At 39.0% G+C, this 27,335-nt stretch overlaps 1 protein-coding gene across 8 annotated transcripts in view; it reads left to right on the top strand.

Moving 5' to 3' along the window:
- FSIP1 (fibrous sheath interacting protein 1) overlaps window positions 1-27,335 on the top strand; it is a 194,615-nt gene that overhangs the window by 41,133 nt on the left and 126,147 nt on the right. For all 8 annotated transcript variants that reach the window (XR_005381501.1, XR_005381500.1, XR_005381498.1 and 5 more), the window contains exons 7-10: window positions 2,586-2,710; window positions 5,597-5,707; window positions 10,290-10,448; window positions 21,461-21,601. Coding sequence is in view for 1 of the 8 variants with exons in the window: in XM_038580016.1 (XP_038435944.1) it covers window positions 2,586-2,710; window positions 5,597-5,707; window positions 10,290-10,448; window positions 21,461-21,601 (536 nt within the window). In the remaining 7 variants the exon portion in view is untranslated. The remainder of the gene's footprint in view (window positions 1-2,585; window positions 2,711-5,596; window positions 5,708-10,289; window positions 10,449-21,460; window positions 21,602-27,335) is intronic.

Raw genomic sequence — 27,335 nt, 5'->3', positions numbered from 1 at the left:
AACAACTGATGCAACTTGGGTTAGATGCCTATCCCTGGTCTAGCCAATCCATCCAACTCACCAAGGGTTGGGGTTAATACGGGAACATGGCAACTTGTTCTGTTGATCACCACCAGGTGGAGAAGAGGACATTTCTAGTGAAAGAGTTCTGACCAGACAATTCAATGTTTTTTACTACAATATACTAAAAGTATATTTTTAAAAAACTATCTTAAATATATTCATGAACACATTTGAGTTACACTAATGTTGTATTGTTTAAGAGCATATGAAACTTAAACTGAATGAATAATGTTGGGCCCGCGGGATCAAGGGGGATCGGGAGGCACCAAAAAAACGGGGGTGGACCCCCCACCTTGTTGCCCCCACCTCAGAGCTTTCCCATCACCAGCAGACCGCCTGGGGACAGTCATCAAGGGGAGACAGGACCTATGCAGGAAACCTGAACCATACTATGCCCAGACCCCATTAAGGGCATAAGCATACCGATTCCACCAGTAATATGCCCTAATACCTATCACCCCGTACACACACACAACCCCTTACCCCTCCCCCCTTAAAAAGCCTGCTTGCGCTCCCCTGCGGCCGCGGAACCTCCCCGGAGAGCGCACCCCATTAAAAGCCTGTTTCGACCAACTTTTGCCTGGCCTCTCTATTTCATTTCACTACCAACCAGATTAAACCTGACAAATAACCAAATAACCTCATATTTCTTTTTTTTAAATATTTTATTTATTTATTATATTATTTATTCATGAGAAAGAGAGAGAATGAGAGAATGAGAGACAGAGAGACAGAGAGGCAGAGAGAGAAGCAGGCCCCACGCAGGGAGCCCGAGGGACTCGATCCGGGTCTCTATCCCGGGTCTCCAGGATCACACCCTGGGCCAAAGGTGGCGCTAAACCCTTGAGCCACCTGGGTTGCCCAGAACCTCATATTTCAACTTAAAAGACTATATACACAACTTGGCTTATAGGACAAAGTTACATATTTTATATCTAAGGAGGCCACTCACCAAAAAAGTAACTTATACTTTAACTATTGGTAGTTGATTAAAAAACATCACTGATTAAAGAAATAAGATCCTAACTATAAAACACAGATTTGTTTGCCTAGAAACCTGTAAGTTAAATTTGAGTGGAACGTTTTTCTTACCCAAATTTATTTTTGTTTGAAAAGAATTTAAATCCAGAGATCTTATCCTTTTCCTGGTTCTTCCCAACTATCATTATCAAAATATATTCTTTAAATTATTAAATTTGTATTGAATCTTTGATAACTAGCTATAAATATACCAATTGATTAGCTCCCTTAATCCTCTTTATTGACATACTCTCTTCCAAAACAAAGATGACTTTTAAGTAAACCTTCTCTGGATTGAGCTGATATTTTCCCCTTTTGGACTTTTAAGTGGCAATTTATCCTGTTTAGTAGGGTGGACATCACTTGTCTTTTAAGAAGACGCTTCTTTATGCCTGTTTTTAGAGATTTAAAGATGCGTTCACATGATCTTTTTTTAAATGCTTTAAATGTGACTACAGTGAAAACAAAATATTTAATAAAGGGAATAAGAGTCCATAAGTATTTTTCTTACTCTTGTTTTGAGTATCCAGGGTCTGAACAACTCAGAAGTTGACTCGATTTTTTTCAAAGGTTGAGAAAAAATGACAAACTGAGATGAGCTCTAAGGGTTTGCACAGGTAGGATGTCAGACATTCAGGACACTTATGCCCAGACCTTGCTTAAAAGACAGGTTTGAACAAAAAGTTTCTGTTCAGAGAGGGTGAAAACATATTAATGGAATAGCAGGAAATGACTCTAGTCTTTAGGGAAAGTTTTGTTTTATATAAAGACTAAAATAAATGTATTGATTCATTTTATTTGAGTATAATTGACACGTGTGACACTAATTTCAGGTACATAACATAGTGATTTGACAAGTTTATACATTAATCTATGCTCACCACCAGTGTAGCTGCCCTTTGTCACCATGCAATGCTGTTATAATACTACTGACTCTCTTTCCTGTGCTGTGCCTTACATCCCCACGGCTTACTCATTCCATAACTGGAAGCCTGTATCTGCCACTCCCCTTTGCCCATCTTACCCATTTCCTCACCCTTCTCCCTCTGGCAGCCATCACTTTGCTCTCCGTGTTTACAGCTCTGATTCTGCTTTTCGTTCATCTGTTTTGCTTTTTAGATTCCACGTATGAGTGAAATCATATGGTATTTATCTTTCTCAGTTTGACTTATTTCACTTAGCATAAAACCCTCTAGGTTTATCCAGGTTGTCACAAATGGCAAGATCTTTTTCTTTCTACAGCCAAGTAATATTCTAGCATGTGTGTGTGTGCGTGTGCGTGTGTGCGTGTATCACATCTTTATCCATAAGAATAAATGATATATATTAGGATTCTGGATTTGGAATTTAGAAGTTACCCTATATATGTTTTATTTCTTCTATATCTTAATGTATGCTTATATATTTTAATGTATGCTTTATATGCTTAATGTAATTTTAATTTAAAATTTTATCGTAATGGACACATAATTATGAAAACTTTTGAACTTTTTTAATATTAGATTTTACTTATGATGTGGAAGGAAACGAGTCATTAATCAAAGCAGAAAAGAAACCTTTTTCAAATACAGAAAACATTGAGCTCAGGGGTAAACACAGCCAAGATTTTATTAAGCGAAACATTGAGGTATGTACTTAAAAATTTAGAAATCAGAACATGGGATTAAATGAGCTATGGAAATGAAAATAGTTGTGTTTAGTGTCTTTAAATATTTTTTTGATCATAATACATATATATGTAACTGAAACAGTATATATAACTGAAAGAAAAGTTTTAGGGACCAGTAATTCACTATTTTTTATTCCATCCTATCTTATTCTCCTCTTTTAAAAATGCTAGCTGTAATTCAGTATACTTATTTCACTACACAGAAACTAATCTGGTTCCTGCAATTTGAAAAACATTTGCTTAGATAATAGTTTCACACGTTTCCCAGATTTTAAATTGTGTTATTAGTAAAATAGGCCTTTTAAAGTAGTGAGACTGATTATATATGTGGTGCATTTAGAAATTTGCATGGAAAATGCTCCTGGTAGAGCTGGAGAGGCCAACTGGTTGTCTGTCCCTTGCTCCCTCCAGCTGAGCCTCCAGGAAGCCTTTCACTTATCTCTTGCCTTGATTAGCTCCCTGCCTTAGGGTCTCAACCTTGGTCTTACAGGCGGACTGTGTCCTCTAGACAGACTAACCAAGGGCTCCTCTATTAGATCAGAATGTCGATTAATTAATTTATAGCAAGAAATGTAGGTGCAGTGGCAAACCACTCTGGCAGTTACTAGACGAGTTAGTGAAGTTAATTCACAAGAGGAGAGAGTTAAATAATTCTTCGCAGTTCAAGCCAGATGCTCCTTCCACGGCTGGACATCATTTCCAGGCAGATTGGATCCATGGGTCAATGTGCCACTGCCAGGACTGGCCTCTGAAACTCTCGCTTTTTCTCTTCCAGTTCCTCTGATCTGAAGGAAACCTCCAATTTGATCTGTCTCTGTGCTGGCTCATTGTATGTTGATTTATTTACTTTTCCAAGAGCAATAGTGTTTTTCCCATATCCGAGTTCTTGCTGACACAGACAGTAGTAGTAGCCTCACCATGGGTTTCCCTTTTCTCTCTTTTCAAAAAGATTTTATTTATTTATTCATGAGAGAAACAGAGAGAGAGGCAGAGACACAGGCAGAGGAGAAGCAGGCTTCCTGCAGGCAACCCGATGTGTAGGACTTGATCCCAGGCCTCCAGGATCACACCCTGAGCTGAAGGCAGACGCTCAACCGCTGAGCCACCCAGGTGTCCCCCTTTTCTCCTTTTAACAATAGCAGATGAATCTTTATTCAGAGCCCTAATATGACAGTCTTGAAATTTAAAAGTAAGTTTATTTAGGAGAGAATGGGACATTCAGCTGGCAAGTGGGCACCTTCGTTTTGCGTGCGACGATAGAGCAATTTTGAAATGGGTGATGGTGAGAAGGACAGGAAGCGTTTTATTCAGAAGTGTGCCCAGTCCCATACGGTGGGAGAAGGAGGGAGGCACAAGACTGGACCAAATTTTCATGGTCTATTTGGACAAAACACAGGTCAGGCCCCCGGATTTTCTTACCTGGTTGCCAACAAGAACAACAAGAATCCCAAGAAGTACTTCCCTGGAAAAAAACCACCTTCCTTGGTATTAAGAAGACAGTGGAGAGGACAGACTTGATGGTTCCAAAGGCACAGTGGTTGGCTACTGCCTTGTTTATTACAAACTGGAAATGTCTCATGACTTCTTGTGTGTGTACTGTATTTAAATTGATCTCCTACACCAAAATTCAAATCATGAATGGCTGATGGAATGTATCTTTTAGACAGTCCTGCCTGAAATAAGATTGGCTGTGGTTAAATGCACATGATCAATTTTTTGAACTTTGATAGTAATTCCGGTTCAGCACGTGCTGTCACTGTTCCCCTTCTAGAGATATGATTGGAACCGATTGGTAATATTCAACTTTTCACAGAGATGGAAAATGCCATCTCTAAACCTGTAGGCGATGGGGCTTATATTTAGATTTATATAACTGCTATGTTTATTTGCATACTGAGGAAATCCCTTCACTATGTCACAGAACAGCAAGACACAGTTGTGTTTTTTAATTTATTTTTATTTTTTTTTCAGCCGTGTTTCACATTGTGTTTGTTAGTCTGTTAAAGGCAAGGGCTGAAGATAAGCTGGCAATGTCCACTTTCTCTTTTTGGTCTTAACTATGCCAATTTATTTAAAATTCCTTGCATCTAAAATATCGCCTTTTGCTTAATGAAAGGCATTTTCGTGTGGTTTATGTATAATATTAAACCAAGAATATTTAACATGTCTCACATTTTATAGATAATCTATAAGGTCAGACAGTTTTAAAATTCAGTGTGAAAAGAATACAGTAGCATACTTTGCTTGTGAATTCTTTACTAAGTCAGACAAAGTCATAATTCAGGATTGTCTTTTAAGCAGCTTTTTGAAAACATAACTGTAGAATTACCATATATGCATGATTGGTAATGGTGCTTTTACCAACACACTAGAAGGATTAAAATTGAGGAGCTATATCATCAGCACAAATTTGCAAATTATGTGATAAGGCTTAAAATAATTAAAAACAGCCACAGATTAAAAAAATAATAAAAGCAATTTCATTCACTAGATAGATGTCCCATAGGAAGTGGCAAGAAGATTCCTTCCAAATATCTCAGCAAATATGTTATTACATTGACAAATATTATATAAAGAAAAGTTTGCAAAACCCATGTTTGTTTTATTTTATATTTTACATAAAATGTTTGTGGAAATGGCTACACCAGAGCCTGCTTATAGCAGGAATATCTTTGCTTGGAGAATGGACCTATAGCAAAAATTTAGCATAAAAGAAAACTACCTCGCAAATGAAAAATGCCTAATCTCACAAATTTTACCTTGTTGTATCTGTGCTATAGAAGTCTCAGGTCTCATTTTTATGTTCCTGAACTATGAACTCTTTTTTATTAATACATTCCGTAGTTGGCCAAGAATTCAGGAAAGCCTGTGGTCATGACTGACAGAGAGAAGAAAAGGCTGATTGAACTTTTAAAGGACTTAGATGATGGAGATTCGGGGCTGTCCTGTCCTGAGGTATGTAAGCTCCGATATTCAATGACCTCTACACTTCTTCTTCTTCTTCTTTTTTTTTTGGTAGTTTCAATTTTTTATTTAAATTTCAGTTAGTGGGCAGCCGGGGTGGCTCAGTGGTTTAGCGTCACCTTCAGCCCCGGGGCGTGATCCTGGAGTCCCACATCCGGCTCCCTGCATGGAGCCTGCTTCTCCCTCTGCCTGTGTCTCTGCCTCTCTCTGTGTGTCTCATGAATAAATAAATAAAATCTTCAAGAAATTTAAAAAAAATAAATTTCAGTTAGTTAACACATAGTGTAATATTAGTTTCAGGTGTAGGACTTAGTGATTCATCACTTGCTTACAACACCCGGTGTTCATCACACCACATGATTTAATCCTCATCACCTATTTAACCCGCCCCCAACCCCACCTCTCTCCATCAACTCTCAGTTTGTTCTCTGTTGTTAAGAGTCTGTTTTATGGTTTGCCTCTCTCTTTCCTTCCCCCATGTTCATTTGTTTTGTTTCTTAAATTCCACATACGAGTGAGATCATATGTATTTTTCTTTTTCTTATTGATTTATTTCACTTAGCATAAAACTCTCTAGCTCCAACCACTGCAAAACATGCCTAATCGTGTCTGATCTTAGAAGCTAAGCAGGGTTACGGCCAGGTTAGTATTTGGATGGGAGACCTCTGTGCTTCTTAACTTTAATTTTTTGTCATGTTATTGACCCATTAGCATAAATTTTCAGTAACTTTTTAAATTATGGGACAATATTCTCTGACTTGAAAAAAATCCTGTTTTACAAACTTATGTTTATTGAATTTTTCAGATTTATTCTTGGTCAATTCATTATTGACTCTCAGAGGATTATCTTATGTCACTTTAAGAGTGACTGCACAGGGCAGCCTGGGTGGCTCAGCGGTTTAGCACTGCCTTCAGCCCAGGGCCTGATCCTGGAGACCTGGGATCCAGTCCCAGTCAGGCTTCCTGCGTGGAGACTGCTTCTCCCTCTAGCTGTGTTTCTGCCTCTCTCTCTCTCTCTCTAATAAATAAATAAAATCTTTTTTTTTAAAGATTTTATTTATTTATTCATAGAGACACAGCTAGAGAGAGAGAGGCAGAGACACAGGCAGAGGAACAGGCTCCATGCAGGGAGCCTGACGTGGGACTCGATCCAGGGTCTCCAGGATCATGCCCTGAGCTGCAGGCGGCGCTAAACTGCTGCACCACCGGGGCTGCCCTAAAATCTAAAAAAAAAATAGTGACTGCTCATTAGCTATCACAGTCATAACCTCGGACTGCAATGTAATAGGCTTCGTTACTGACAACATATAAATGTGTTTCTCTGTTCTTTTATTTGGGACATTTCTTATTATCTCTAAACTGGTTCCGGGGTATTTTTGGTGGAGTCTTCAGTAATCCTAACAAACACCATCCTGCTCCCTGCCTAGTTAAAGCTTGAGCATCCAGGTCCCTGAAGAGTACAAGTGTGGGTGTTTATAGGGCATGTGCAGGTCAGATAATCATTTGCGCTTGTTTACTAAACTTACAGCAATATTCTTTTTATTTTTAAATTTTTACATTTATTTTTACTTATTTATTTTTAAGATTTATTTTTTTTAAATAAAAAGCCAAGTGCCCCTGGTTTTGTTATTAATTATGAAATTAGGCAAACTGCTAGCCACTGATTCTCTGGGTAACCACACAATGGCATGGTAAATCTTCCTTATGTACCTAGGAATGATGTAACAATGAATTTTTGTTGTTAAATGTTGCCTTTTATGTATTATTTTTGTTAGTGTCTGTGCCTTGTCCCTCTCTTTATTTTAAACTCTTTTCTATAATTTTATTTTTTGGTAGATTGTTTACAAAGATCATATAGCTGGATTTTTGTTGTTGCTGTTGTGTCTTTTTTTCTTTATCTTTTGTTATTATTTCCTTATTCTTAATCTCTTAATGAGGATATTTAATTTATTCATATTTATTAAGACCACTGACAATGTTTAGACCTTTTTTTGACATCTTATTTTGTATTTCATTGATTAGATTTATTTGGTTTTCTTAACTTCACCTCTTTTTCTTCTCATAGTTTGAGGATTCAATTCAGTATCCTCTATCTGAGCTAGTGCTGCTAACCTTCAGTTTCTTAAAATACATTAAAATGTACATTTTTTTCAACTTCAACGATTATTCTCTAAAATCTTATATCTTAACAAGGACTGATCTTTGGTATTTGGCTTTTATTTACCTTTCTTCCATTTTTTGCTCCCTCCAGAATGTTGGTCCCAAAATATTATAAGTTTTTACCTTTAAAAATGGTATACTTCAAAACAACAACAATATGGTATACCTCTCGTATTTTAGGAATCTTTCTCAGTGGTAGCCAATTTTTTAGCCACATCATTGCATGGACCTTGTCAGGCCTTTTGATCTGAAGGCTCAAATCTTTCTTAGTTTAAAAATGATCTTCTAGGGATCCCTGGGTGGCGCAGCGGTTTGGCGCCTGCCTTTGGCCCAGGGCGCGATCCTGGAGACCCGGGATGGGATCCCACGTCGGGCTCCCGGTGCATGGAGCCTGCTTCTCCCTCTGCCTGTGTCTCTGCCTCTCTCTCTCTCTGTGACTATCATAAATAAATAAAAAAAAAATTAAAAAATTTTAAAAATGATCTTCTATTATTCCTTTGTTCTTTGTTTCCATGACATCTTTTCTCTCCTTTTGGGCTTACCTATAAAATGGGATATTGATGGGGAATGTGATGGGCTGCAGGTAACAAAACACTTTATAAACTGTGGCTTAAACAAGTAAGGAGTGTATTTTGCTTCAGTAACAAGAAATCAAGGTGCAAATAGCTAGTGTTTTTCTTTATTCCTGTTCTGTATTCTTAGTATGGTTTTGTTTTTAGGTTGCAAGATTGCTGTTCTCTCTGTAGGCATTGTATCTATTTTGGAGCTGGAAAGAAGAGGGAAAGGGTAAAGGGAAAGGGAACACTCCTCTGAGGCTTTGCTTTTCATTTGGGAGTGTGTGGTGTTCCTGGGACTTCCACCTGCAACTGGTCAGCCCAGCTGTGTCATGTGGTCATTCATTTCACACATCACTGCAAGTAAGACTGGGGTTCAGGCATTTTGCTTTCTCACTTTAATAGCACAGGAAGCAAGGAGAAAGGAAGTTGGAAAGGGAGATCAGGTTAGTCAGTGTACAAGCCCACAGGTAGGTATAGAACCTCTTGGGTCTCTCTTCTAGGTCTTGTCTTTTTTTTTTTTTTTAAGATTTTATTTATTTATTAATGAGAGACACAGAGAGGCAGAGGGAGAAGTAGGCTCTGCGTGGGGATCCTGATATGGGACTCAATCCCAGGACCTTTGGATCATGACCTGATCTGAAGGCAGATGCTTAACCACTGAGCCACCCAGGTGTCCCTCTCTCCTGGGTCTTATAATATTTTTCTCATAATCTTCATCTTTTAAGTCATTTTGCTCAGATGAGCTCATTCCATAGTTTTCAACCATGTGTCTTCTGCTACTAGCTGTGCAGCCCTCTTTTGAGATTGTTTTTATTTTTATAGTTTTGTTGTTTTGTAAACTAATATTTGCTGAGAGTTTTTTCTGAATGTATTGTAAGGAGAAAGAGGATCCTTTCTTATTATCTGGCATGAGGGATAGACATTTCATACAGAAATTCTATAAATTCCTGGCACATGCTGGAATAGATTCAGAGGAGGAAGACAGGAAGTATGGTGGGAAGAATGTAGGAACACTTTGAGAAAGGGATCCATCAACTATATTCTTTTTTTTTTTTTAAGATTTTATTTATTTATTTGACAGGGAGAAAGTGTCCATGCAGGGGGAGCAGCAGAGGGAGAGGGAGAAGCAAGCTTCCCACTGAGCAAGGAGACCGATGTGGGGATCCATCCTGGGACCCTGGGATCATGAACTGATCTGTGGCTATCCTAGGGGTTTCTGTGAATATCAAATGGTCCCAAAAGAATTAATCATTTTCCTCCTCAAACCTATTATGTCTCCTGTATTACCTTGTTTGGCCAATAGGACTACTATACCTCTAGTTCTCAATATCCAGAATTTGGTTTTTATCTTTGATCCTTACACCTCCTTTCATTCTTCTATCAAATTATCTCTAGATTCTGTAAATTCTACTTCTTAAGTATCTCTGAAAAAAAAAAGAAAAGTATCTCTGAAATCTGTTCTATGTTCTGTATTCCTAGGAAATATTCCTTAGTTGAGGTGCTTATCATTTTTGTTCTAGATTATGGCTTTTGCTTCTCTCTCTTTTTTTTTAAAGGTCTATTTATTTTAGAGAGAGTGCACATGTGTGAGTAGGGGGAGGGGCAGAGGGAGAGAGAGATATGCTGGGCTTGATCCTAGGACCCTGAGACCATGACTGAGCTGAAATCAAGAGTTGGACTGGACTGGAAACTATTTACTATTTTACTTTTTTTCTTTCACTATCCAAATGTTAATTTTGTGTTTTCTGTATTGTTTTGGCACGTGTGTATGATGAGCATTGACATAGCAGTCTGGAAGGGATATTTTGCAAGAAACATAGCATGGGAATGACCTGGTGACGCTTGTTTCCTCTTAGGGTGATGAGTCTGGCTGGCTGGTCCCAGGAGAAGGATACACACTTGCAATCACCCAGCACCAGCAGCTTGCTGAAATAGACACAAAGCTCCAAGAACTTTCTGCAGCCTCACCAACAAGTTCTAGCTTCTCTCCAAAACTTGAAAACCAGAGTGACCAGGTAGGTTTAATTTAAGAGCACGCAGACGGTACAGGTTTGTGTGCTAAAACGAGTTCACATAATTTGACAATCTGCTTGTTAACTAAAGAAGTTTCTTCCCAAATGCCTTTTCCATGATTATAAATGTAGTGATAGTAGTTTCCAGAAGTGCGTATATTGTGTGTATTTTTCTTTGGTGACTTCACTTCCTCTTCATTTTTCTGTTAGTTGATAATTTGCTGGGAGAGGTCACTTAGGAAATATTTATTTTAATGGTATTATATTCTTATGATTTAAGCTAATTCTTGATCATGAACAGGAGGCAGGATAGAGAAGAAAATTGATAGAGTGCTCGTTTGTCCTTTAAGAGCCTTATTTTTCTTAATTCCTCTGTTCTAGGTCTCCGCAGTGGCAGCTGCTTGTTCCTTACACTGCCAGATTCTTCTCATTTAACATTAAACAGTGAAGCTCCTTATGTTGACCTCTCTCCTCAGAGGACTTGAAATAAATGTATTTTCCTCTCTTGATAGTTCTCTCAAATCAAAGAATACCTGTTTAGAAAAACAGAAGAGGGGATCCCTGGGTGGCGCAGCGGTTTGGCGCCTGCCTTTGGCCCAGGGCGGGATCCTGGAGACCCGGGATCAAATCCCACGTCGGGCTCCCGGTGCATGGAGCCTGTTTCTCCCTCTGCCTGTGTCTCTGCCTCTCTCTCTCTCTGTGTGACTATCATAAATAAATTTAAAAAAAATTAAAAAAAAAAAAAAAAGAAAAACAGAAGAGTTATGACAGCTTTGTAGAAGTAAAATTGTCTTTTTCACCTGTCCATGCTTCATTGGATTTAGCTCGGAGTTGAGTAGTGGTTTTCACCCAGAGAGAAAATGGTTGGTCTTTTGTTACCGGACCTCTACTGGTTTTGAAGACATTTCACCAAATCATTTTCAGTACAATCTTAAATGCATGTGATTTTTTTTTTTTTTTGGTTCTAAAAAAGATTTAAAAATAAGTATTCTATAGGTAGTAATTCTGCTTTATAGTGAGTCTTTAATTGAAGGTTAGGGATCTGGTTTTGGGCTAGTTGAAACAGCTTCAAGGGAAAAGAGGAGTGTTAAGATGTTCCCCAGGGCTTTGGCACTAGTTACATCACTAGTTTATTTATGTCACCAGGTGCCATTTCCCAAAAGGTGGAAGCCAAGACAGGGAATTAAATTGTTCAGGGATACTCTGTTCTTTTTGTGTTACAGCAGATTTTGTTGTTGTTGTTATCATTGTTGGATTTCAAGGGTAGCTGAGATCCCAAAGCTGAGTAATGATCCTAAAGGTAGGAAATATCTTTTTCATGATGGTCAAATGTTATTCTTTATGGAGCGAGTGAGAATTTAGAGATTTGCTTAGCCAGTAGGGCTTAAATAAAATGACTATGGTAATATTCTGTTATCAATTTTTAAAAGATTTAATTTATTTATTTGAGAGAGAGAGAGATCATGAGCAGGGGCAGAAGGGTAATGGGAGAAGCCGACTCCGCACTGAGCAGGGAGCCTGATGAGGAACCCAATCCCAGGACCCTGGGATCATGACCTGAGCTGATGCTTAATCAACTGAACCACCCAGGCAGGCACCCTGTCATTGTCATTTAAGTCACATTTTCAGAGTTCACATTTATAGTTCAGAAAAATATTTAAAAGATATTAAAAGGGAAAACCAACCAGTATATTACTTAGTTGTCACTTACTGAGATTATATATTTTTATGTGAAATAACATATGGTTGGAGACTCTTGCATTTTAGGACTTTTGTTGGATGCAGAAACAGAAATGTAACATCATAGTTGATGAAAAGAAATAATTAATGCTCCTTGCATGCAAAAAAAAATGACTTTTGAGCTTTTGTTCCATTTCCTCTTGGCGTTTTCTCATTTCTAACTAAAACCAGCATTGTGCATTGAATTTTCAGGCCAGAAATGCTAACATGGCAAATTATTTTGCAGATATTATTTTTGGATTGGAATTCCTTTTGGATAAATCCACTGAAAAGTATCTTGGTTAAGCCTTGCATATCTATGCAGTTGATGAATGGGCTCCAATCTGTTGCTGAACCACAAATATTCATAGTGCATATCCACATTATTTTTATTTTTAACCCTTCTGCAAACCATTAACTCATCAGTAATTTTTCTCTACGCTCCTTATGAAAGAATGTCTTTTAAGTGGAATATGAATTTCCGTTTTTCAGCAATTGGTTCAGCAGTATTAATCAAGTGCTCACTGTGTAGGAATTGTAGAGTACTGAAAGACAAGTCAGGCAAATATAGAACTGCGGAGTCAAAAAGCCTCACTTTGAGTTCTGGCTTTTTCCACTAAGTAGCTCTGAGGCCTTGGGCATTCATTAGAAGCATCCTGAACCCTAAATTTCCTTATCTGTACAGTAGTAATAACAACATCATTCTTCAGGGCTCTTTTAAAGGATGGATGAGTCGATTTGCGTAAAGTGCTCAGCACTGTGTCTGACAAAACTCAACCAATGATGTTATTATTATAATAATAAGTGACTTAAGGAACACCTTTCCTTATAGGAGGCACAGAATATATGTAGATAACTGTGGTAAAAGACAACACAGGTAAAAAAAAAAAAAAGACAGATGAGCACACTAGAGAACCCCACAGAGGCAAAGTGCTGTGATGCTTCCGGGGAGAGAGAGAAAGCACATCCAGAAGGATCGTGAAGGAAGGCCAATTCCACAGGTGAGGGACAGGAGGAGGAAGAGGACCTGTGAATGAAGCAGGAAGGGCCAGAGGCCCAGAGCAGGCCACCATTAGACAGCGGGAGGTTGAGAATTGGTAGCCTGCAGGGCAAATTTGACTCCCATGGGGGTTTCCTTTAGCTCACATAGGATTTACAATTTTTTGAGCTGGCATTTCAAAATTGGGTGAATCCACATAAATGTCTACATTTCTAGTTTTTCTTGAGAAATTAGAGCATCTGGCAACAGGAAACCTGAATCCTTGCTTGGCAAACTACAGGATTGATCTGAGTAGCAACTGCTGCTTTCTGCAGAGCACCAATTCCCCAATTTGCCACAGTATCCACGACTCCATATCGTGTTGCAGGCCCCAAGCCTCCTGTGTGCATTTAAGTCTCTCACTCAGCCCTGCACAAGACATCAAAACATCTTTGAATGCCTGCTTGTTTTGTGGGGGATGCTGTGGTAGGTGACACTGAATGTCCAGAATGGTGTGTGGCTTCATCTCCTACCTTAAGGCGGCTTGTAGCATCCTGAGGGTGGGATGTCAACCGAGAAGAAGTGGTGGATTGACCATCCAGTGAAAGGAGTACCACAGTATGCCATTGGATCATATGAAAAGTATAGAAAGAACATGCCAGCTGGGAGGGTTCACAGCGAAAGGAAGGGTTATTTGCTGAAGGCATGATATATTTAAAAAAATTCCTTTGGAGACTTTTTTATTTATTTATAAAATTTTGGTCAAGAAAACAATTTCCCAAACAAATTGAAAGTGCAGACTTTGTGACTTGCTGACTATGGCAACTCTGAGGTGCTAAATCGGTAGACACATGAGCCTAGGATGATACATGTACTCGAGTCAGAATAATTTGAGAGGCTCCAGAAATATGGGGCAAGGATTCAGGAAGTTGTTGTGAAAGCAGCGGTTGAGAAATCTTCTTTTCCTTTGGATCTTGCTGATTAGGGTATTCTTGGAGGATACCCTGGTCTGGCTCTTAACTTTCTGGCAATATTTGAAAAAGCAGAATTTGGCTTTTACATATCTGATTTCCTTAGTGTAAAACAAAGCATGTGATCACATTCAGAAGGAAGAATGGCATATTACTACTATTGCCGTAATGTGCATAATATCACGTGGGTGCCGTTTTTACATCTGGTTTTTATTTTCATTTCATCTTAGCAAGAGAGAACTAATTGAAGCAATTTTTTCCTTAAGATCTGTGGTTTAACTGTGCATACCTTTCCATATCCATCCCCTAGCCCCTCCAACAAATCAGTTAGTTCTTTCCTCATATTGTAAATCCCACCATAAAATTGAGTGATGTTCTATAATTTAGTTGCCATATTTCTTAGTTGTTGCTGTCTTAGATTCCAGGTTTCTCTAGAAATATCTAAGATATAGGAGTTATGTGCATATTTAGTTTCTTAAGTCTTTAGCAACTGGATTCAATAATAAATTCTATCCAGTTTGGCTCTTGTAAAGAAATGTAATTTATTTGCATCTCATGCAATCTGTCTTACTAAATCTAGAATACCAGTTCCTGGTTAGGTTTTTTTTCTTTTTCCTGGTTGGAAGGGGGTCTTCAAATTGTCCTCATTGACAAGAGGCATTTCTTTGTTCTTAACCCAGTTGGTTTAACTGAACATAAAGTTCTCCCTTAATTTGATTTTTTTTTTGTTGTTGTTGTTCTTAAAATGTTGATTCAGTTGTACCCATTTTGGTGAGGCCAACAAAAAATTAATAAACATATGATTGATGAAAACTGTAGTTGCATTCATCTTTTTTCTTACCAAGAGCATACTATTGCGGACAGCAACAATTACCTGTTTTTTTGTCTCTTCCTGTTTCAACATTAGCTAAAGTTGAGAAAATATAAAATGTTGTTTGATTTGTAATTCTGAAAGATGTTTAATTGTTCCATCCAGGGGTTTGCAGAGTTCTGATGATGTCCATGTAGTCTGCTTGATGTCAAATAATCAATATGCTGGTTGAGGGCAGGAATCTGGGAATTTTTTTATGTATGCTAGTCACCAGCACAGAAATCTCATTGACCATTGGCTCATTTCCAAAAACTATAGAAGTATGTGATATGAACATGGATTTTTGGATTGAGGGATAAACAAGAAGTTACTTCAAAGGTCATTGCTAACCTGTCAGGCATTCCCAAATAAATCTGGGGGATTCTTCTTGCCCCCTCTGTTTTACAGATTAAAGTTTCATTTATATTTTTTTATTTTTCTATGTTAAGTCTCCTGTGCAGTCAAGGTTTCTTTTGTTTCATGGCAATATTCTAAAATGGTGAAGACAATTTGGCTGAAAGATTTTTTTCCCTGCTTCTTGTAAATTGCCAGGCAAATGACCCATCTGATGACGGAAATTAGCAATCGCCTTTGGAAAAGTATAGCTTTTGTTTGAAAACATGGGGAAAGCTGGCTTTATTTAGGCAGATTTGTATTTTCCTATTTAGTTAGCTTCAAAGACCCCTGTTGGCTCAGTCAACACCATAGATATTTTTCTAAGGTTGAACTTAGAATCCCTTGGCAGTCAGTTAGTCAAATCAACAAAAATCTATTGACCTCAGGGACATTTCTCTTCTTGTGGCTTCTTGGATTTTCTGTGCATGTTAGAGAGCTTTCACTGAACTGATTTTTACTTTTACTGAATAAAAGCATTCCCATATGCCTCAGAAATACAGACACCACATGGCTGGTCAGAGAATCTGCTCAAACATTTCTATCACTGGAGATCAAGACATTTCCTGATGATCGTGAAAACAGTAAAGATTGGGGGATCCCTGGGTGGCGCACCGGTTTGGTGCCTGCCTTTGGCCCAGGGCTCGATCCTGGAGACCTGGGATTGAGTCCCACGTTGGGCTCCCGGTGCATGGAGCCTGCTTCTCCCTCTGTCTGTGTCTCTGCCTCTCTCTCTCTGTCTGTGTGTGACTATCATAAATAAATAAAAATAAAAATTAAAAAAAAAAAAAGAAAACAGTAAAGGTTGGCACTCTGATGTGACAAGAGAACCTCTCCTGGTACCACACAGCTTCTTGAATATGCCAGGGGGGAATTTTTGCCAGAATCAGTGATTACCTTTTTTTGGTTCCTCTTGGCCTCTATTCTATTGCATGCTGTCCTTCAGATATTTGAACTATATGGTTATGGATCAGACCACAACTGAGGAAGGATGTTATATATCCTTGGGTCTAACTAGAGAATTACAGACTCATAAGCTATGTCAGTTGGAAGAAAGTTTTTTGGAAGAGATTGAGACCTAGAAAGCAAAAGTGACTTGCTCAGAAGTACACAACTGGTTATACCAGTGGAACTGGGTCTAAAATTTAACCTTTGGGCCAGTACCTTTGAGAGAGTCACGTTGTCAGAGCAGAACAGAAATAGCCTTGGTAGAATAATAGTTTTGTTTCATAAAATATGACTTCTGCTTATGAAATTAATACATGTTTATTATAGAAAATGTAGGAAATACAAAAGCTTCTAAGAGAAATAAGATGAAAGAATCAAGATTTTTACCATCAAGTTGAATTTCCTTCCAGTCTACTTTGCAACACACATGCACACACACACCCACACCCACACCACACACACACAGTATACCAGGAGAAGGAGAGCTGTGGGAGAAGAACCAGCCATCCAAAATTGTAATCATAGAAGGTCTGGGCAAAGCATTGACCGAGCTTTCCCCCTTCAGCATGAGAATTTGAGCTCTGGTTAACTACCTGTTTCCCTGGCAATCTGATGAAAGTCGCAATGTTAACGATGTCAGAAAGCAAAATGACCCCGGGATTGGGGGAATCATAAATAAAGGCGTGGTGGGGAAGCCATACCTTGGGTCTCCTAAGTGCAGTGATTCTTGAGACTGGCCAGGACCCTGTGGGGGCATGCCTGTGGGACCATTTTCAAGAGATGATGTTCTTATGAAATATGAAGCTTTTAAGCAGGGTAGCTTCCTCGCCCCTTGCGCATCTACTGTCATGGCATGACTGCAGTAAAAACTCTCATTGAAGAGGGATACCTGACACTGCCCTGCCGTGTTTCCTGTATTATATTCTTCTGAATAGACTCTCTCCATGTATGGCCTTTGTCTTTGAGCTTGAATACTCACTTGAATCTAAGAAAACTCTTCTGATGGCCACCTTGGGGATACATTGCTGCCCAAACTATAATGCCAAAGCAGAGAGGAGAAGGGGAAAAATACTGCAAGCCCTCTTTTCTCCCACCTTCCAGTTTCTCCTCACATTGATTAAAGCTAATCACTGGGATGCCTGGGTGGCTCAGTGGTTGTGCATCTGCCTTCAGCTCAGGGCATGATCCCAGGGTCCTGGAATTGAGTCCTGCAGGGAGCCTGCTTCTCCCTCTGCCTATGTCTCTGCCTCTTTCTCTGTGTCTCTGATGAAATATAGATAAAATCTTAAAAAAAAAAAAAAAAGCTAACCACAAGGCAAAGGTCAAGGAGAAAGAGTCCAATTGTCCTAGCTTGAGTCAGGTGCTGTCCACAGTTTGTTAGTTTATCATTCTTGTCTTGATGGACATTCTCCTATAAGCATAAAGCTGCTATGAACATTTGTGTACAAGGCTTCAGTCATATATTTTCATTTCTCTTAGATGGATTCACAGAAGTGGAATTGCCAGGTCACAGGATAGACAACATTGAACTTTTTAAGAAACTGTCAAACAATTTTCCAAAGTGGTTGTACCATTTTGTATACTTTCACCAATAATACCTGAGAATTCCCTCTTGGTCCACACCTTTCCAACATTTGGTGTTAACAAAATTTTTCCTGGGCCATTTCTGTGGCTGTGTAGTGCTATCTGATTGCTATTTTAATTTACATTTCCCTGATGATTTAATGATGTTGAGGACTTCTTCATGTGCTTGTCATTCACATATCTTTTATGAAGTATCTACTCAAGTAATTTTCAAGCTAGTTGGGTTTTTTTAGAATTTATTTTTCTTTATTTTATTACTATAAAATAAATTTTATTTATTTCCTTATTTTATTTCTTTATTTTTCTTTATTTTATTTTTATTGTGAGTTCTTTACATATTATGGATACAAGTCCTTTGATAGGTTTGTGTGTTATAATATTTTACTCTCAGTTTGTGGATTGCCTTAATGGTGGTTTGAATAAGCAAAATTTAATATATTGATGAAGTTTGATTTAGAAAAAATTTTCTTTCTGTGCCTTTTTTTTTTTTGCCTACTTGAAGATTAAAAAAAATCGTAGTTGTAGATTATTAAAATGCTGTCCTTTAAAAAAAATTTCCTTTTAAAATGAAATCCAGTTTGGATATTTTTCATCTCTCTGTATTTTATAGAGTGAATGTTTATGTCCTCTCAAAATTAATATGTTGAAATCTAATCCCCAATGTGATGGTATTTGGAGGTCAGGACGGTGGAATGTGATTAGGTCATGAGGGGGGAGCACTCATGAATGAGATTAGTGCTCTTATAAAAGAGACCCAAAGAGCTCCCCTGTCCCTTCTTGCCACGTGAGGGTATAGCCAAGAAGATGGTCATCTAGGAACCAGGAAGCAGGCCTTTACCAGACACCAAGTCTACCAGTGCCTTGATACCAGATTTCCAAGCCCCCAGAACTATGTTTCTGTTGTTTATAAGCCCCCCAGTGTGTGGTCTTCTGTACTAGCAACTCAGGCAGACTAAGACACTGTGTATCCTACTTCATAGTAGGGATATCTCTATGAAAGTTCATGAAATACTAGATGCTGAAAGCTGCAGAAGGACCTTCATGCCATCTTTTCCAAATGCCTAACATTAGGTTTCCTTCTTAAAAATATTTCTGATAATAACTCACCCTCTGGGTGCTTCTAGAGATTGAAGCTACCAGAAATGAGTCCCCTTTTGGGGAGTACAAAATGTAAAAGAATTATTTCTTGAAATTGAAATACTCTTTTAATAGTCTCCTCATTAGAATGTGATACTATATAAATTTCATCGAAACAGTAGTGTGATCAGAATTGAGAACCAAATGACAGTTTACCTTTGAATAATGTAGGGGTGAGGGGCACCGACCACCTGTGCAATTGAAGATCTGTATGTTACTTTTGACTTCTCATAAGCTTAATTACCCATAGTTTACCATTGACTGGAAGCCTCACCAATAGCATAAAGAGCCAATTAACACATATTTTGAATGCTGTTTTTAAAAAAAATTTTTAGAGTTTTTTTTTTTTTAAATATTTTATTTATTTATTCATGAGGGACAGAGAGAGGCAGAGACACAGGCAGAGGGAGAGGCAGGCTCCCTGTGGGGAACCTGATACAGGATTCGATCTCCGGATCCCAGGATCACGACCTGAGCCAAAGGCAGATGCTCAACCACTGAGCTACCCGGGTGCCCTATGTTTTTTATACTGCATTCTTATACTAAAGTGAGATAGAGGAAAGGAAATCATAAGGAAGAGAAAATACATTGATGGTACTGCACTATATTTGTTGAAAAATAATCCAAAAAAAAAAATAATCCACATGAAAGTGGACCAAGCATTACACACTCATGTTGTTTAAGGATCAGCCATATAGTCCATTGAGCCGTGTCCATACAGCTTCAGGATTGTGGTTTGTATGGTGATACAGAATGGGATCAGCCATGATCCCTGTCTGAGCAGTGACAGTGTGGTCAATGCCCTAAGAGAACATGTGACATGATCAAGAGAAAAATTGCCCTTCCTAAGTATGGTAGGGAATGTTTTATATAGGAAATAAACTTGTGCTCTAAAAGAGTAGGAGTCTTAAGGAGGAGCTGGAGGAAAGAGGCAAGGAGTGGCAGGGAAAACTAGGAGTAGTGAATATCACTGTGCCTTTGGGTCTGAGACCCAAGCAATGGGACACAAGACTGGAGAGCTAGCCAGGGCACAGAGCAGGAGGGGTTGAGGACTTTGAACCTTGCTCTGTGGCTTCTTTGCAAAGGATGGAGTGAATGGGGATGCTGGTGGTCCTCAGATCAGTCACGAGGCCTGAGCAGTCGCTGAAGATGACAGTTCTCCAATTTTCAAGTAGTTGTCCATCTGGTGGTCAGATGGTTGGTCCATCTGGTGGTCCGTCTGACTCAATGGTGGTCCCCCATTGAGTCAGAATGTCCAATGTGGGGGTGGGGCCTTTGAAGATGTTCCCAGGCTCTGTGGCTAAGTCTGAAGCACATGGGGCTTTGGAAACCACTGGTTCAGGGGAATGACGAGGGAGTGACAAAGAGGAGGGCCTCGATGAAGAGCTATTAGAAGATGAGATGGTGACTCTTCTTGGCAACCAGTCATCTGTAAGGTGTGAGAATGGGGGAGGATTCTGGTTTGAGCAACTTCAAACATGACATTTGTGTCAGGCCCCTGCTTGGCAACACAGAGTAGGAGATCTGTGGGAGAGAAGTGGGAAGTTTAGTTAGAGATATAAGGCCAACTTAATTGTCAAGAAATACTCATTTTTATCACTTAGAAATAATATTAACTTTGGGAGATTATGGTTCTGTCCTTTCAAATATTGCTGATAAACTTTCGCTATGTAGTTTTTATTCTTTTTTTTTTTTTCTTTTTAAGATTTTATTTATTTATTCATGAGAGACACAAAGAGAGAGAGGCAGAGACCCAGGCTGAGGGAGAAACAGGCTCCTTGAGGGGAGCCTGATGCGGGACTTGATCCCAGGGCCCTGGGACCATGCCCCAAGCTGAAGGCAGATGCTCAATCACTGAGCTACCCAGGCACCCCTGTAGTTCTTATTCTTTTCACATGTGTTAGGCACTAGATATCATTATCATTTTGCAGATGATGAAACTGAAACTCAGACAGGGTCTGATTTCCCTATGGCTATCTTAGTCAGGAACCTGGTAAAGCCAGGATTCAAAACTCCTGACTTTACCAAGTACGGTTTGCTATTAAACCTTGGTCTCTTATAGCAAGGACAGGCAGGACTTTTTTCTTGTCATTTATATATGATAGACTTGGAGTCCAGAGAAAGCGTGATTTGCCCAAGATCTTAAGCTTTAAGTCCAGAGCGGCGACCAGAGCCCAGATGCTGCTTCCTGGCCACTGTTCTTTTCACTCTAATGTCTTGCTTTCTGGATGACTGAGTTTATTTTCCTACTTGTTTCGTGTACAGTTGGACCTTTCCCCCTCAAACAGGAGGAATCTGGAGAATTATGAATGTCATTCAGAAGGGAAGAAATACTGTTTGAGAAACAAAACCAGTCTTCAAAGCTCAATTGCTTTGCAGTGGTGTAGGATACTACATTTTCAGCCTGTGCATGAATTTTTTTTTTTTTAATTAGGAACCTGACCTTAATGTTGATGATAGAAATATGGAAATAACACCAGGAGAAAAGGTGCTTCGGAACACCAAAGAGCAACGGGATCAGCAAAACCGGCTGAGAGAGATAGATGATAAACTAAGGAAGCTGAAGGAAAGTGTGGTATGTCTTTTTATTTCAACTTTATAAGCAGTGATTGTCTTAAAAAAATGTTTCCAGTTTCCTTTGACTGTTTTATGACTGCTTCTATATTTAAGTCCGTCAAGAAAACTGACATGGGGATTTGTCAGTGAGAATTTGAATAAAAGCTAAAAATTTGATTCATAGAACTTAAAGTAGTATTGTACTTTCTTTATGTTATATAATAAACCCGTGAAATACTACCTGAGGTCAGAATAATGATCCATACTCCTAATATTCACTGCCTGACAGTGACATCAATGTTTTTTTTTTTAATGGAAAAAATTGGTAGTTATTCTCAGTAAAATCATCTTTGTATGTTGAACTTACAGCTTAAATGCTCCCACTTTTTGTTCATAATTCATAATATAATGTTACTCAATTTTAATACATTCTAAATCCTCCTTGTGCCTATTTCATGTTTTTAAGTGCTTGTCATTTAAAGACATATTATTGCTAATGAGAGAAAGCTCTTAAATCAATGAAATTGTGAGCTGGCTGATATTCTGAACCTACTAGAAATGCTCCATAATGTTATGATTTTCCAGCTACCCAGAGGATGCTTCCAACTGGATTCTTGGCTTTTACCTAAAATTAAATATGACAAGGCTAAACTTGTGATTCTACCTACATCCTCTCTCCCAGGGCTGGTCTTGTCATAATTGCCAGCAGTATCTACTTTCTGTCTCCTACTAAATCCTATTATCTTGGGTGATCTTCAAGCCTCATTAAGTTTTAACCAGTATGTCTAATTTGCTGTCATATCTTGCCACAGTTCTTTATGGCTCTGAAAATCTTCTCCTTTTTGTCCTTGCTTCTATCACCCTCCTGTCACCTCCTGTCTAGCCACTTAAACCTGGTCAGTCTCTTCTCTCATTATTCCATTTTATATGATGTTGCATGGGTGTAAGCATCAGGTAAGTGACTTTGATTAAATTCTGATCTCCTTTAGAGTTCTCCAAAAGTGCACACTGATCCCCACTAAGATTTTTCACCCCTTCTGATCATGTGCAGCTGAATTGCTCTTAACCATTTGCCAGCCATGGATAGCAGCACTGACTCAGAGTGTAGATAAGCCAGATAAGCCAGGTCTACCTAAAGCTTGTCAGGCAGCAGATGGAAGGGGAATAATGCATTGTGCTTCTCTTTATAATTCATGGGAGATTAAATGGGGATTATATTTCAGGGAAACCTACATTTTTGTTTTCTGGGTTTTTTTTTTTCTCCTTGAATCTGTTAATACGGGGAAGAAGTAGAGGAAGTAAGAATGGTTAGGGAGTGTAAAGAGGCTCTTGGTGATAGTTGTGGTGGTGGTGATGGGGTGTTGCAAACTTGATGTGATAAATAAAATGTCTGTGGCTTGACTGGTTTTGAAAACCGTTACATTTCTCGCCCATAACTGTCCATCCAAGGCAGGCAAAGCCTGTCATTCTCCATATTCAGTTCTCATGATTTTTTTTTAAGATTTTATTTATTTATTCATTAGAGACACACAGAGAGAGGCAGAGACACAGGCAGAGGGAGAAGCAGGCTCCCTGTGGGGAGCCTGATGTGGGACTTGATCCCAGGACCCCGGGATCATGACCTGAGCTGAAGGCAGATGCTCAACCACTGAGCCACCCAGGTGTCAAGTTCTCCTGATTTCTGAACATTTGTCTTATGCCTTGGACATGTATCCATTATTTTCTCCCATGTCTCTACTGTTATTTAATTTTTGACTCAAAACCTTTAGGAAATCTCATATTTTTTTTCCAGTGTCATGTGAAAGTTGGCTAGACTTACAGAGATATGATAAATATCAAGAGTTGATTGTTATCTAAGTGGAAAAGAATAACACATAAGTAAAGAAGAGCAGTGTGTGCCTGCAGTGGCAGGTACTATTCCAAGTACTTCGTAATTTACTAATTTATGTAGTCTTTGTAAGCACTGTGTGAGGTAAACACTACTATCCTTATTTGCCAGATGAAGAAATAAAGGTTGAGTAACTTCCTCAAGCTTATGTAGCTATTAAGTAGAAGAGAGAGGATTAAATGATTAGCTTTTAACAACTTTTTTGTTTTATAGTCAACACTTGGAGAAACTGGTAAAGGCATATGAGTGTTGATCTGTATCATCTTTATGTCTTAATTGCTTAGCATTTCATAATGTTCTATGGATCACATGGTGTACTTACTATATGTGTGTACTTCTTAGGGTAGATACTGTGTCTGTTTCAAACTTTGTAAAGCCCATTGTACCTTAAAGATTTCTATGGATTGGGAATCTGGAAGACTGAGTCCTTGTTTCAAGCTTATCAGTGGCCTGATCTGTCACCTTTATTTATTTATTTTTTTTAATTTTTAAAAAAATTTATTTATGATAGTCACAGAGAGAGAGAGAGAGAGAGAGGCAGAGACACAGGCAGAGGGAGAAGCAGGCTCCATGCACCGGGAGCCCAACGTGGGATTCGATCCAGGGTCTCCAGGATCACGCCCTGGGCCAAAGGCAGGCGCCAAACCGCTGCACCACCCAGGGATCCCGATCTGTCACCTTTAATAAGTCACTTAGTCTCTTAGAGACTTGGTTTTCTTATTTGAAATCAAGGAAGGGGCTAGATGGCCTCTGTACTTTTGCCTGTGATTGTTGGCATATTTTTGGTAAAAAATGATGTTATTTGTAGTATCTGAAGCATAGTATGTGTGCTTACCATCTGTTTGGTATTAATTGATTTAAATATTCTATTGAAAGTTACTTTTGGAAGTTCAGTAACACTTTTTAGGAGAATGTGAGATTGTCTTTCACATATAGAAAAAAATTAGCCTGCTACCTATAGACCAAAGAATATGTTTTCTGAATGATATCTCGGAAAATGGGTAATTTTGCAGTTTTGTCTTACTCTTCCTATTACAATGGAACATTGTTTCAAGGTCAATGATTTGGGTGAAAGCAATAATCTGTGGCCTTTGAATTGGTGATTTAGGGATAAAATTCATACTCAATTTTAGGGATGCACTAGGGAAAGAGTGGGGGAAGGGGCAATGTAAGAGCCCTTAGGGTTAGTCCTGGAACCACCTGAATTCAGGGTTGATTTTTGTCAGTAAAAGCTGGAAAAGTGACTTTTTTAAGAAAAAGATTTTATTTATTTGAGAGAGTGAGCATAAGTGGGGTGGGGGTGGGTGGTGAGGGGCTGAGGGAGAAGCAGACTCCTTGCTAAGCAGGGAGACTGATGCGATGGGAGCTCATGACCTGAGCCAAAGGCAGATGCTTAACTGACTGAGCAACCCAAGTACCCCTGGAAAAGTGACCTAATTCTGTGTTTCAGATGTAGGCTGAGGCTGTGAATGCACATTTGCCTTGCTCAAGATTGATTGAGGAAGTGGGATCTGGATTAGTCTGAAGGTGGTAATGGTATTGCTGGTGTCAGTGGATCCAGCTATTAGGAGCTTGGGAGAGTAACACAATGAAATGAGATTGAGGCTCACAAAAGTAGTATGAACTTTAGTGGGCAGACAGGAGTCATGAATACCAACTGCATAAATAGAGGAAAGATGAGCCATGGCTGCTAGAAGTAGCATATGTGAAACAGATCTTTAGGATTTGCTCACTATGAGTCAGCAATATAATGTATCTGCTATACTACATATTATGGGAGAGGTAAGGATCTTGTATGGATAGTAGATCTTATTTGGATAGTAGAGTGGATCTCATGTGAATAGTAGAGAGACAAGGATGAGGAAGAGATTTAAAACCAGGTCATATGAAGGATTGTTGGTGGGACTGAGTGTATTGATTTAGCTTGATAAAGAAGAGGGGTGTGTGTGTGTGTGTTGTGGGGAAGAAGGGGATGGTTTGGCAGAAAAATCACACCATGTTCCCTTTCCAAAGATATTTAAAGGACTATCATTTGAAGTATTAGTTTAATCTTTGCTAGCTTAGGAAAAGCATGGTGATTGGGAGGCCATGAAGAGACAATTTATGGTAAATACTAAGGAAGAGTTAAAATTATCTGAGTGGGATTGGTGTGTGTGGGACAAGATCTTCCAGGCTGGAGTGAATAGAGAGGGTTTAAGTATCAAAAGAGTGGCTGGATAGTTTCGGTCACCTCCAGCACAGGCAGGCAGCTTGTGTACGGCAGATGTGTGAAGGTGCTGCACTTTGAGCTCTTCACACATGTTAGGAATTGTGCTGAGTCACTCATCTCTTGCCTGGTTGGTTCCCATGGGGTTAGCAGTTTTGGCTTTGACTATAAGAGTTCCTCTGTCCAGCTAACTACTTGTATGGAGAGAATTTGAGATGATAGAATCAAGAGAAAATAAAAATAGCTGTATTCATAGAATAGACAGCACAAGACAAACCCCACAGACCTCTCCATCATTTGCCATATGATGTCCCTGGTACTTATCCCCTGATTTTCCTGTCTAGCTCAGAGAGTCACTTTCTGTTGTTTTAGGTGCTCTACAGGCTTCTCTGCCCATTCACTCTTTGAAACCTACTCTGCCTTGTATTACCTCCCTGGGTTGTAGTTCTGTTACGTAAACTTCTATACATGGGACATAGTGGTTAAGAGCCAGACACTGGAGTAGCCTGCTTGGGTTTGAATCTCAACTCTGTACTTCCTAGCTGTGTGACCTTAGACAGGTCTCTTGACCTCTCTGCTTTAGTTCTTTGATTGGTAGAATGGGATAGTTATAGTTACCTACCTTACAGCCTGTTATGAAGATTAAATTAGTTAACATATATGTAAAGTGCATTGAACAGAGTTTGGCACATTTTAAATGCTATACAAATGTTTATAATTGTTATTTTTATTATTAACATTATTAAGATGGAACTTACATATGGTTGTTTCTATGATAACAAGGGAAGGATATAACAGAGAGGATGAGATTGAAGATGGAGGGGTAAGCTTAGAAAAGAATCAAGATGCCCTTTTACTGATTACGGTTGAAAGGAGAGAAGTATAGGCCTAGAAAGGCAGGTTTGGAGCTGAAGAGAAGGTGAGAGAGGTCATACCTTCATGTTCTCTAACTAGTCATTTGATTAGAGATCAAACCATATGATTGGAATGAGAGGGCAGAATGGGGATGGGCCTTGAAACAGGATGGGGAAGGATTGGAATAGACACAATGGGGAGAGAAAAGCAATGGTGAACAGTGAAGACAACCCCGCTAAGGTTGGAAACCCTAGCTGTGACCTGGAGCCAGCCAGTGGGGCTTGGGTCTCCTCTAACCTCCCTTGGCAGTCCACCAAGAATGGAGGAAATGGGTCCAGAGTTGAAACAGGGGTGTGGAGAGGTCGGGTGATTGCAATGCAGGACCATGGAAACAAGAGAATTGGTGGTAACTGTGAGACCATACTTGAAATGGAGAAAGGAGACAAACATAACATGGCTGCCTCAGGTATTAGCAGGGACCTCCTTGCCCTTTTTCAATCTGGTTTCTCAACTTATTATTATAAACATAGAATAGAATAGAATAGAATAGAATAGAATAGAATAGAATAGAATAGAATAGCAGACAGCTATTAAAAGAATGAGGTAGATCTATATATCTTGGAAAGATGTCTGTGATACAGTATTCAGGGAAAAGATCCTGTTGCTTAAGATAATAGTCAATAGGATTCCATTTTTATTTTTAAAACAAGTTATAGAAAAATCCAGGGGCAATATATAACAAATCTTAAACAGTGATTACTTTTAGTAGGGATGGCATGGATAGGGAAGCAAAAAAAAGGAAAT

This window comes from Canis lupus, chromosome 30, assembly GCF_011100685.1.
Source record: "Canis lupus familiaris isolate Mischka breed German Shepherd chromosome 30, alternate assembly UU_Cfam_GSD_1.0, whole genome shotgun sequence".
In the NCBI taxonomy this organism is placed as follows: domain Eukaryota; kingdom Metazoa; phylum Chordata; class Mammalia; order Carnivora; family Canidae; genus Canis; species Canis lupus.
This window is presented reverse-complemented; position numbering and strand designations above follow the sequence as displayed.